Here is a 12,737-nt window from a genome sequence, read left to right as displayed (position 1 = left end):
CAGGAGGTTTTTGGGCTCCTCGCTATGGGGGCCATAGAGGAGGTTCCTTCGGAGCTAAGGGGCAGGGGGTTTTACTCCCGCTACTTCCTGATACCCAAGTCAAAAGGGGGTCTACGGCCCATCTTAGACTTACGCGGACTCAACAAATTCATAGTAAAGTTGAAGTTCCGCATGGTGTCATTGGGGACCATTATCCCTTCACTGGATCCTGGAGACTGGTTCGCCGCCCTCGACATGAAGGATGCTTACTTTCACATAGCAATTTATCCGCCCCACAGACGTTTCCTGCGATTCGTGGTAAACAGGGTACACTACCAATTCGCAGTCCTTCCCTTCGGCTTGTCCTCGGCTCCCAGGGTCTTCACAAAGTGCCTGGCAGTCGTCGCGGCCTTCCTTCGTCGACAAGGGATACAGCTGTTCCCGTACTTGGACGACTGGCTGGTACGCGGCCGCACCAGAGGCCAAGTGCAGGCTCATGTCCACATAGTGACAAACACTTTCCACGAGCTGGGCATTCTACTCAACAGAGAGAAGTCCACTCTAGTACCAACTCAGAGGATAGAATTCATTGGAGCAATCCTCGACTCCAGACAGGCCCGAGCCGCACTGCCAGACACCCGATTTCATACCATCTTAAGCGTCATTCAACGTCTCAGGGCCTTTCCAATTACCACCATAAGAACATGCCTTGTCCTTCTGGGCCACATGGCCTCGTGTACATACGTAACCAGGCACGCCAGACTGCGACTTCGCCCACTGCAGGCTTGGGTGTCATCGGTCTACCGTCCTCACCGAGACGACCTGAACATGGTGGTCACGGTTCCGGCCTCGGTCTTGGCCTCTCTCGCCTGGTGGACGGATCGCACAGCGGTCTGTGCAGGAGTACCCTTTCACGCCCCGCAGCCCTCCCTCCACCTAGTTACGGACGCCTCATCTCTAGGCTGGGGCGCTCACCTGGGGGAGCACCATACCCAAGGCCTGTGGTCCGCGTCCCAACTAGCCCTGCACATCAACGTCCGAGAGTTGATGGCGGTGCGCCTGGCTTGCCAGGCTTTCCTCAACTTCCTACAGGGCCGTTGCGTGCTGATTCTCACCGACAACACCACGGCCATGTTTTACATCAACAAGCAAGGCGGAGCTCGCTCATCTCCCCTATGCCAAGAGGCCATTCGCCTGTGGGAATTCTGCATCGCCCACTCGATTCATCTCACGGCATCATTCCTTCCTGGAGTCCAGAATACGCTGGCGGACCGTCTCAGCAGGTCCTTCCAGACGCACGAGTGGTCGATTCGCCCGGACATCATTTATTCCGTCTTCCAAAGGTGGGGGTTTCCCCAGATCGACCTGTTCGCGTCTCGGGCCAACAGGAAGTGCCAGGCATTCTGCTCCCTACACGGGCGAGCCCCGGGCTCTCGGTCAGACGCCTTCCTCATGGCATGGAAAGACCATCTGTTCTACGCCTTTCCTCCATTCCCGCTCGTCCACAGGGTGCTGCTCAAGATCCGCAGGGACCATGCACGAGTAATTCTAGTCGCTCCCGCTTGGCCGAGACAGCACTGGTACACCACACTGCTGGAGCTGTCAGTACAGAGGCCCATCACGCTCCCCTTGACTCCGGATCTCCTCTCTCAGGACCACGGCCGGCTGTGTCACCCCGACCTGCAGTCACTCCACCTCACGGCGTGGATGCTTCATGGTTGAGTCGGACAGAGCGGCAATGCTCCCAGGCCGTCCAACAGGTCCTGCTGGGAAGTAGAAAGCCCTCTACGCGGACCACTTATTTAGCCAAGTGGAAGAGGTTTTCCTGTTGGTGTGAGCAACGAGCTACGTCTCCCTCGCAGGCTCCTATCCCCTTGATACTGGAATACCTTCTGTCCCTAAGACAGCAAGGCTTGGCGACATCCTCAATTAGGGTTCACCTCGCCGCCATTTCCGCTTTCCACCCAGGAGAACTCACGTCCTCGGTCTTCTCTAACCCGATGGTCGTTAGATTCCTCAAGGGCTTGGACCGGCTGTACCCACAGCAGCGACAGCCGGTTCCGACGTGGAACCTCAACCTCGTCCTCTCCAGGCTCACAGGGCCTCCGTTTGAGCCATTGGCGACCTGCTCACTCCTGTACTTATCCTGGAAGACAGCCTTCCTCGTAGCCATCACCTCAGCACGACGCGTCTCGGAACTCAGGGCACTGACATCCGAGCCCCCTTACACGGTCTTCCACAAGGACAAGGTGCAGCTTCGCCCCCACCCTGCCTTTCTTCCGAAGGTGGTGTCACCTTTCCACGTAAACCAGGATATATTTCTCCCGGTCTTCCACCCGAAACCGCACGCTACTCGTCAAGACCAGCGTTTACATTCTTTGGACGTTCGCAGGGCCCTGGCTTTCTATATTGACCGTACAAAGCCATTTAGGAAGACGACACAACTCTTCGTTGCGGTGGCCGACCGGATGAAAGGATCACCGGTCTCTTCACAGTGCCTGTCCTCTTGGATTACATCCTGCATTCGTGCTTGCTACGACCTGGCCGGTATACCGACGCCACGTCTCACTGCTCATTCCACGAGGGCCCAGGCCTCCTCGACTGCCTTTCTGGCTCAAGTACCAATCCAGGACATTTGTAAAGCTGCAGTGTGGTCTTCGGTCCACACATTTGCTACTCACTATGCGCTGGTGCAACAATCCAGAGACGATGCTGCTTTCGGGTCAGCGGTTCTGCACACAGCAATGTCTCACTCCGACCCCGCCTCCTAGGTGGGGCTTGGGAGTCACCTAACTGGAATGGATATGAGCAAGCACTCGAAGAAGAAAAGACGGTTACTCACCGTTGTAACTGTTGTTCTTCGAGATGTGTTGCTCATATCCATTCCAAACCCGCCCCCCTTCCCCACTGTCGGAGTAGCCGGCAAGAAGGAACTGAGGGGGCGCTGGGTCGGCTGGGGTATATATCCAGCGCCATAACGGCGCCACTCTAGGGGGCTCCACAGCCGACCCACCGGGTGTTGCTAGGGTAAAAATCTTCCGACGATCGTGCACGCGGCGCGCACACACCTAACTGGAATGGATATGAGCAACACATCTCGAAGAACAACAGTTACAACGGTGAGTAACCGTCTTTTCTCAAATAAATGAACTCGGAGTTTGTGGAACATGTGGCCTCCCTAGAGGTCACTTGTCAATGTCTTATGTTGAGTAGTAGCTCATCCTACTCATGAAGGGATAGCTCAGTGGTTTGAGCAGTGGCCTGTTAAACCCAGGGTTGTGAGTTCAATCCTTGAGGGGGCCATTTAGGGATATGAGGCAAAAATCTGTTGGATGATTTAATTGGGGATTGGTCCTGCTTTGAGCAGGGGGTTGGACTAGATGATCTCCTGAGGTCCCTTCCAACCCTGAGATTCTGTGATTCTATGAAGTAAGCCAGGGGTCGGAAACCTTTGGCACGCGGCTCGTCAGGGTAAGCACCCTGGCAGGCCAGGCCAGTTTATTTACCTGCTGACGCGGCAGGTTCGGCCGATTGCGGCCCCCACTGGCCGCGGTTGGCCGTCCCGGGCCAATGGGGGCGGCGGGAAGCGGCGCGGGCGAGCGATGTGCTGGCCGTGGCTTCCCGCCGCCCCCATTGGCCCGGGATGGCAAACCGCGGCCAGTGGGGGCCGCGATTGGCCAAACCTGCCACGTCAGCAGGTAAATAAACTGGCCTGGCCTGCCAGGGTGCTTACTCTGACGAGCCGTGTGCCAAATGTTGCCAACCCCTGAAGTAAGCTAATAGCATGGTGAGTAAAGGGTGGCAAAGTCTAGTCCTTTCTGAACTTTTAAGATAAATGCTGCTATATGAATGTAGGAGATATTATTGAAATGGAATCTCTGCAAACAAGCAAGCCATAATGTCTTAATGATGTTTTTAAAAGCAAAACTGAGTTTGACAAATGGCAACTGTGTTCAGTAACAATAACTCTTTCATGCTTGATTAATAGTCACACCAGCAAATGTATAACTCTGCGATGGATTGATACAATGTGCTGCATGGTATTAGTTCAGGTATCTCCAATGGTTCTTGAGTAGCTGTCTCTTTTAGAATTCATTATTGCACGAGAGGTGGATGGGTGTTTGTGTTGCATATAATTTTTAGAGAAGAAACAGCAACAAAATACATTAAAAGATCATTAAGGAGTTGAAATGAGAAAATACCCCCAGAAAAATGTGTTAAAGATTAATCTTCAGTCTTTGTGGTACTTTTCCTTTGCTTGTTCTAGCACTGGAAATGGATGACAAAGTATAAGCCTTAACTCTGTATTTTTTCTCTTGTGGGTTTAAATTCTAATTAATTGAACATAGATTTTTATGTCTACATGCATGTTTATAAAAATATATACCCATGGAAACAGTTGTAACCGCTTGTTATGCCAGTAGAATTCGTTGTACCCAATTATGCTAAAAATCAGCCATATATGTATGCTTTCATACTTACAGTAATCTTTGTTTCTGGTGAGTACAGATATTAATTGCATGGTATGCAGTGAAGTGATTAACATCAATGTAATTTATCATCTGGAGATTTCTGAACATAAATAAATGAGTTGTTTTGTTCAGTGAGGTGTTGACCCCTTCAGAATCTGAGACTTATGTTTTTTTATTGTAAATATGAAAGGCACCACGATCAGCCAAGTGTTGAGTTATTTGATTTTCTGGGGCATTAGTCGCTCTTGTTTGTGACATTTCCCAGTTGTGTGCTCGTTTGCAAGCTCATTAATAAGGTTTTCTCAGAGGAATGTTGTTGAGAATGAAGAACATACAGTAGGGCCTGGGTTTGATAGTTTTGCTGTGAGGCTCGGCAAACATACAGCAGCAGTGTGCAGTTAGATGTTTAAAATGGGAAATAATTCTACACAAAATCTTTGCGTTCAAAAGCCCCGTCTTGTCTGTCTGACTTAGACCAAAGCCTTGTACTTCTTAAAATGAAAAATTAACCATTTTGCTACATATGGCCCCCAGAAACCAGATAATTAACCATTTCTTTGTATATGCCTATGATTTTGGTGGCTGTACTTCTGTTATGTTAAGTTTGGGTATAGCAGGACATATAATTGGTGGCAAAGGCTGCAGAGTTCACCATCTGAGGAGAAGTGCCTCTAATAGTGTAACTGGCTGTTTAACAAGAGCTGCATGCTATATATTAAATAAAAAAACTAATCTCAGTAACATCAAGGTCGCAACACTTAAGCTGGACATACAGACTAAAGGTTAGACACTATATAATGAAAGCATGTCATTGTGTAAAAAAGAATAAGAAAAGGCACAATGGGAATAAGAAGACTGGCGCATCTTAACTTTAATATTTCTTTACTATTACAAGTTAAATGCTTAAATCTTCTCTTTATGTTTCAGGGATGACTTTTTAAAAGTCTGTTTGAGATCAGAAAGGCTCCTTTAGACCCACTGTATGTCAGTCGTCCCTTTAACTGTTTTTTTAAAAAGGAGGTCCATCGATCTGATAGTTGTTTATTTTATAATCCCATGTTGCTATTCAACCATTATATGGACCATAACATTGATACAGATGTGTGCTGCTAAGATGATAAAAGCTGAGGTGGAAAGACCTATTAGACTCTTAAGTCCCTACCCATTCCACTATGAAATATAATCCCCTGATAAGAAGGGACCGCTGATTTTAGGATAAAGATGGCACTTACATATACATAGTAGCCAAAATACAAATATTGATGCTTCTGACATTTTTGAAAAATATATTCCCAGAGGGCCGATCCCCAGGTCTTAATCTATAGTCTAGATTTATGCACTAATTGCATCTGCAAAGCTTCATATTAAAATGCCAACTGAATTTATTGCTTTTTCTGTTTGCATTTTTACCCTTTAACTCAAAAGTTGTGTTCTTATAATTAACTTAAATAGACATTTTTCCCCTCTAACTTAAATATTTTTTCTGACTAATTTTGCTTTTTCTGGAGTTAATATATGCAGTCTGATTTAAAAACTGGTGAAAATCAAAGTTCTATGAGCAATTTCCTTGTTAATTTTAATTTAGACAATATATCATGCCTATTAAAGTAAAACACAGGTCAAAACCCATAGATTAAGGAGATGAGAATACATATAAAACTTTCACGAGCCTCAAAGGCTATTGGAAGGAGCATTGTGAAGTACATCTTGGATGATTTTTAAATTAACGTAAAGGAAGGTAGACAGGAATTCTTCTACTTCAGCTGAAAATATTTTCTTCTGAGGAAACAGTGTCTCCTAGATCAGCAGAGAGATTAAAACTAGGGATTAACACAATCAGAAAATAGATTTTAACATATTAAGACTTTAAAAACTCAAAACTTAAGCAAGATAATTTTTAATTGAGTTATTAGAAGATTCAGTTTCCTAATTTTCTCAGCTGGCAAAAGATTTGGCATTTAAAAAGCGTTTCATACTTGAAATCAAGAAACAAAATATTTAATGCTATATTAATGAACATGTAGAGCTAGATAAAGTCTCATTTTCTCAGCACCAATGCAAGTTTTCTCTCTGGTCCATGCATGCCCAACTTGGGTTACAAACTCCTTTAGTTTATACTGGAAATGTTGTATGCAGTGCTGTAGCTATGGTGGTCCCAAAATATTAGAGACAAGCTGGGTGAGGGTGCAATAAAAGATATTCCAACTTCTGTTGGTGAGAGAGACAGACAAGCTTTCATGTTTACACAGAGCTAGTTGTCTTCTGAGATGGCTTGTGCAGCAGGAGAGATGCTACAGCTATGCCTATATATCTGCTCTCTTGAATGAATATAATAGACTAGCGTGCTAGGTGTTACTGAAAGTGGCCCGTTGATATATTTTCTTGATCTATCTGTTCATATATACACACCATGAATTTTAGTGTGTTTTAAGCAGCCTGTTTGTTCATTTGCTTGATTTTGAAGGCAGCAATGTGCAAAGAAAACCTTCAGTCTGATGGGCTGTATCAGCCATGAGGATCATTAGTTTGTTGCTTTTCCCAGGTCGGAAAAGTCAGAAGTGGGCTGAGTTATGAAAAAGCTCTCTTGAGTTTAAAAAACATTTCACATAATGTTGTTGTATTATTAATGGCTCTGGTCCAACACAGTCAGTGTGTATTGAAAGTGGATAGTCCTGCAGGGGCAGCTGTTGTATGCCCCATATCACTTACACTGAAATTCCTGAAGAGCCACGCGCTATTAGAGTGTGATGAATCAAATCTGGTATGATCGACACAGCCCCAAAGAGCATTGTCTGTACTTTGAGCATAATGCAATTTTCTCTCTCACTGCCGCTTGTGATCACTCTTGTGGACAGTGAAATTACTGTACTCGGCCACCAAAATTAAATGTACTGCACAGCACTCCCCCCATTCTGTATGCACTGATTGTATTTCTAAGGGGGTGTCTGAGTGTGATCACACTCTCCGTCTCCTATTTGGGGTTCAGCAAGAAAAGAAAATTTGCAGTTAAGCATTTTACTCTTACTAAAAATGTCAATTGCCTTTAGCGCCCGTTGGCCACAGTTTACATCTTCGTTGACTGCCGAGTCCAAACAGCCAACGAGCCACAGAGGCTTGAGCTGCTATTCTGCTTCCACAGGAAGGGCCGTCTCCAGCTCAGGGGCACGTGGGAGGATGAGGAGGAAGGAATCTTGCTCTACTGCTACTTTTGCTGTACTTGTTGTGTGCACAGCACCGGTCTCTCACCACACCCGTAGCTGGTGCCCCTTTTGCAAAAGCTCAGTCCTTTTCAAACAGTTTGACATGCACATATATCTTCAGTAGAAGCTGCAGCTTGTATCCTCTGTTGTTCCCCCACCTTGCATGGTTTTAAGGTGAGGTTAATATTTAAGGGTGGTCTCTAAACAAGGCAGGCCTACATGTGGTACAGCCTAAGAAGTGCTTCGGGAAGAGTTGGAGATGAAAAGCGCTGTATAAACTTAAAACATGAATTAAGCACCACCATTTCCAAATAGGTATTAAGCACAAGATCGTCAAGTTGCCCGTGGGACCGTCTGTTTTGCATACAGCCCTGCTGAAAGGTAGTCAGTTTTGGGATAGAGAGTAACGACCAACTGCTGCAGAGCATGGAGAGGAATTTCTAGCTGAGAACTCTAGTGCAGAATATTGACCTTTTGAGGAAAGTTATGGTATCCTCTGTGTACATTCAGACTGTCAGTGACGCCATTCGTTTCAGGGTCTCCTCTGAAAGAGACGTGCTCTTTAAACTGTGTGTACGCTCAGTGTATGCTCTTTGGAAAAAGGAAATGCCGAGTCAATTTCTGCAATAGCTGTTATTAGAGCTAGGCAGGCATACATGCTGGGACTCGGGGTGCTGCTGCACCCCCTGGCTTGAAGTGGTTTCCATCAAATACAGGGTTTAGAGTTTGGTTCAGTGGTTTTCAACATCCCCACTTTACAAATTGTTCCAGCACACCTGGAGGCAGGAAGCAGCATGGCTCTATGTAAAGAGGTGAGAAGTGGAGACAGCCTTAGGACTTGTGTGTCAGGATTGTCAGCAGGCGTTATAGACTTCTATCTTTGGCACTTGGGCAGATAGGCACCCTATTCAGAGAAACCATCGCTGGCCCGGACACGGAGAGTTATTGACAAGTGACCTCTAGGGAGGCCACATGTTCCATGTACAGCACTCTTCATTTCATCGGTTGACTTAAAGACCACGGAACATTGTGCTTGGTCAGGCTGGCATAAACTAATCTACCAACAAGAGAGCAAGAGCAAATCTCATCCTGGCCTCTTTAAAGGCTACTTTTCGTGTATTTTATAGGCACACAACATGAGTGCTTTTAAAGAAATCTCGTCAAATCCAGAATGGCTTGTAGTAAGGTTGGTTGGTTTTCAAATTGATTGCTGTTGTAGTGGGTCCTTTAGATGGCTGGTGTGTAAGCTTTTGAATGAATTCAGCTTAATAAAGATGCCTTATAAAATTATGGGGGTGGGGTTTTGGTGGTTTTTTTTAAAGCCACTGGAAAAGTTGTAAGTGTATTAGGAAACAGCTTTAGATGACTAGAACTAATTGACTACCAGTACTGTACTACTGTGGTGTAGGTGTGGCTCTAACGACTCGTCTTTGTTTTTATCAGAAATCCCACTGTATAATAAAAAGAAGCGCCAAGATTCGCATTTCAGGGCAGTTTTGTTGTACATAAATGTCCATCTGTTGTTGGCCTTATGCCGTCTATTGCTATCTGAGGCATGCAGTAACTGCCCCAGAATGTACTACTGCAGGTCTCATTAATTACAGAATTCTAGGAGCTTGGCATTAGAGCCCTGCTATCTGTGGATATCTGAGTTAGAGCCGTGGACCATTTTTGCAGATTGGATGTGGATACAAATTTTGCATCCACGCAGGGCTCTACTTGGCATGTTTAAATATAATGTTTAATAGCTGATTCCTAGTTATTGGAGACCATAAATTCATCATAAAAATTTCAGTCTAAAGATTCATTATGATAACAACAATGAATGATTGATAAGAATATCTGGAATATATGTACCAATTACTCTTACAGATTTACTTTGCAGCTACCACGAATTAAACCATGTAACTAGAAGGTCAGCTGGTGTTTTCAAGTGTGTAAATATTTTATACTATCCAGTATATGATGATTTTGCAACTCTAAAATGTTGCAAACACTTACTGTAACCTGGTAAACCAGCACAATGATATTTTTTTAAACAGTCTTATGGTTTCATAGTCGCAAGAAAGATCTATGAGACAGGGATTCGTTTATAAAAAAGCATTTATTGTGTAGCTCTCTCAGGAGAGGATTTACTAGTGTACTTTATTCCATTACTGAAAATTATGAGGGTTTAAATTGTGAAACCCAGCCATGGATTTTTTTTTATTTCCATTATTCCATATGAAGCATGTTAATGAGTTAAACACTGTTAATAAAAGGCAACAAGCCAATAGTATCGGCAGTAGAGATTCTCAAACAAAATAAAAACGTTTGAATTGTTTCAACCTTTATGCATACCGAGTTGTTGCCCTCCTCCGTTTCTTACAGCTGAGTAACTTTCTAAAAAATATATGTGGCTTAATGGCATTTGTGGTATTGAATTGATTTTTGCGTTCATAACATTTTAGCTACAGTTGAGATTGCATTTTTAATCTGCTTCAGCTGTTGAAGGCAATGAATTTCTTATTAATTGCGGACTGCGGCCTTTTTCCTACAGGGCCTTTCTGAAGGATTTCTGAGCTGTGTCCTTTGGCGTAAACGCTTTAATCCCCTGTGTTTATTTTGAGACTTACTCAAATTTCATTTGGACTAGCAAGAACCTGGCATTGCTCAAACAAAAGCAGCAGCAGTCATGATTTTTCTGTCTTTTGCACAAGTGCCTCCAGTAGAGCCGAAAATATTAATATGCAGCGGCACAAAGTATTGTCATACAGTAATATGACACACGATAAAATGTATCAATTCTGAGCACCACAAATATCTCGGGTTTCACCTCAGCATGAAGGCAAATGAGTTCCCTTTAGCTTGAGTGAGTTCAGAGATAAACTTCAATGTAACAAAATGCATTTTCCAGGAAACGGTGGTGCTGCACTTAGTGTGAAAAGCTCTTATCTGTGTCTCACGTTTTGGTGTTATTAGTCAATTTCATTTGAGAAAATACTGAATCTATTTACTGATTAGATGAATGGTATGAAGGTGGCAAGGGTAGGAGTACTGAGGCCAGGCTTTCCTTTATGGGTGCATACAAATCTGATTCTGCTCAATGAGATAATTTGTCAAATGGTTTGGTTTTTTTTTTTTTTTTGTCATGCAGATAAGCCTCAAGTGCGGGTTTTACAGAATTACCCACTGCAAGGTCTAACGAGAGAAGGGGAGCCACTCGAACTGACATGCACAGCTTTTGGAAAGCCACAGTAAGTTTGGGACTTCAAAGGCTTGAACAGATCACCCAGTGCCAGTTATGTCATGCTATAGAAAAGTGATTTGCACATTCTTACCGTGGGAAGTTAATATGAGATACTCAGCAGAGAAAATAGTTTAGCCATGAAAACAGTGAGTGCTGAAGGGGAATGTTCTCTGAATCTGGACATCAGCTAAAATATTAAGACCTTGATTTTAACCTGTATCCATTTTGATATAAGTGATAGGTGGAAAATGTCTCCTTTCAAAGCTCTAAATAGAGCTTTTCCACAAATGGGCACATAGGAAGCAACTCTGTGCTTTGTTTCCCTTTGTGCGAGAGAGATCTTACTGCCAGTGACGCCACAAAGTGAATTTTGTTATGGATGCCACGTGACAGGACATCCCTTCCTTCAGGGAATGGCTTAGATGGCAATTGGTTTGTAATGAATCTACAAAATCCAGGCCATTGACTACGTACTGAATCCTACAAAGGTGCAAGTATGGCTGAGTAATTATGTCACAAGGGGTGGAGATTATGGCACATTAGAGTTGGAGTGGAACTGTAAGGTTAGATAGTCTCTCCCTGTCTGTATGTAATTGTTCTGGGTGGTGGTGGTTGGTTTGTTTTTTTTAGTGGTGTAGTTTTCAGTGTTTTGTGCAGTGATGCTATTATACAGTTTAATAGATTGTACCCCAGGACAAATCTCCTGATTGCAACGTGTAAATTTTCCCCTTTATTTTCATGCCATTAGTTCTAGTTTAACTCTTGTAACCTCCTTAAACAATTCCTCTTCCATTTTGGGTTTACATGCTTTTGTAGGTTAATATGTTGACTCACTCTTCTTAATCACGTAATCTAGCCTTTTCTCTTCCTTATGAGCTCAGTCCCTCCCTTTCTTAGGCTACATCGAAACTACAAGCTAGCGGTGTGATTCCTTCGCTTGCGTACATGTTCTCCTAGTAGCTTGATGAGAACTAATGCGAGTATAAATAGTAGTGTAGTATGGGCGATGACAGTGAAACACTCCTGAAACTGATGGGTACCATGCCACCACTGCCCATGGTACCACTATTATTTATATCCGCTCTAGATCAAATGGAACTACCATAAGTACGGGCATGCAAGCTGGGAAATCACACCTTTGGCTCATAGTGTAGATGTAGGGTTATTCTCATCATCTTCATTATGTTTCTCTGAACTCCCTGCCGTTTTTTGGTAATTTGTCCAGAACGGAGGAGGTTATTCTGGGTATAGTTGTACTTAGAGCAATCTAGATTTGGAGTTCTATCTCCATGGGCAGTGATGTGAGGTGTATAAACCTCAGAAATGCAGTGGCTTCCTACTTACACCTTGCATTCTAAATTCATGTCCGACCTTTTATCCCTCCTCAATCTGTCTCAGTAGTACTGTTTCCCAGCTTCTTCTCCCCCATTCAACGTTTGTGTTTGAGTCCTTCCCCCAGATATTAATCTGCATATTCCCAGTTTAATCTCCTTTTTATGATTTCTGTTCCCACGTTTCTAATCTCTCTAGGCCCCTTTGTATTTTTCTGTCCTCCTTGGTAACTGCAGCTCTTCCTAATTTATTATCATCTGTGAATTTAATGAACATATCGTTTACTCCCTTTTCCATATGACTAATGTTCAGTAGGACTGAAAGAAACCCTGACCCTTGCAGTGCCCCATTAGACACTTGCCCCAATCTGTCTGTTATCTAACTTTATGTTGGTGCCTATATGGTGATGATAACACTGTTTTTATATAGTGGGTTTCATCTGGGGATCTGAAAGCATTTACATCAAAAATATAGACTTTAAGGGTAACTGCCAGGTCAAAGTGTTCTAGAAATATAGTTGTCATA

The 12,737-nt window shown here is 44.0% G+C and overlaps 1 protein-coding gene across 1 annotated transcript in view; it reads left to right on the top strand.

Moving 5' to 3' along the window:
• CADM1 (cell adhesion molecule 1) overlaps window positions 1-12,737 on the top strand; it is a 290,324-nt gene that overhangs the window by 227,212 nt on the left and 50,375 nt on the right. The window contains exon 6 of the mRNA XM_026657898.1: window positions 10,788-10,887. Within this exon, the coding sequence (XP_026513683.1) occupies window positions 10,788-10,887 (100 nt within the window). The remainder of the gene's footprint in view (window positions 1-10,787; window positions 10,888-12,737) is intronic.

The sequence above is a fragment of the Terrapene carolina genome, unplaced genomic scaffold (assembly GCF_002925995.2).
Source record: "Terrapene carolina triunguis isolate 2854851 unplaced genomic scaffold, T_m_triunguis-2.0 Scaffold374, whole genome shotgun sequence".
Classification (NCBI taxonomy): domain Eukaryota; kingdom Metazoa; phylum Chordata; order Testudines; family Emydidae; genus Terrapene; species Terrapene triunguis.
The sequence above is the reverse complement of the archived record's forward strand: the minus strand, read 5'-3'. Positions and strand labels throughout refer to the sequence as shown.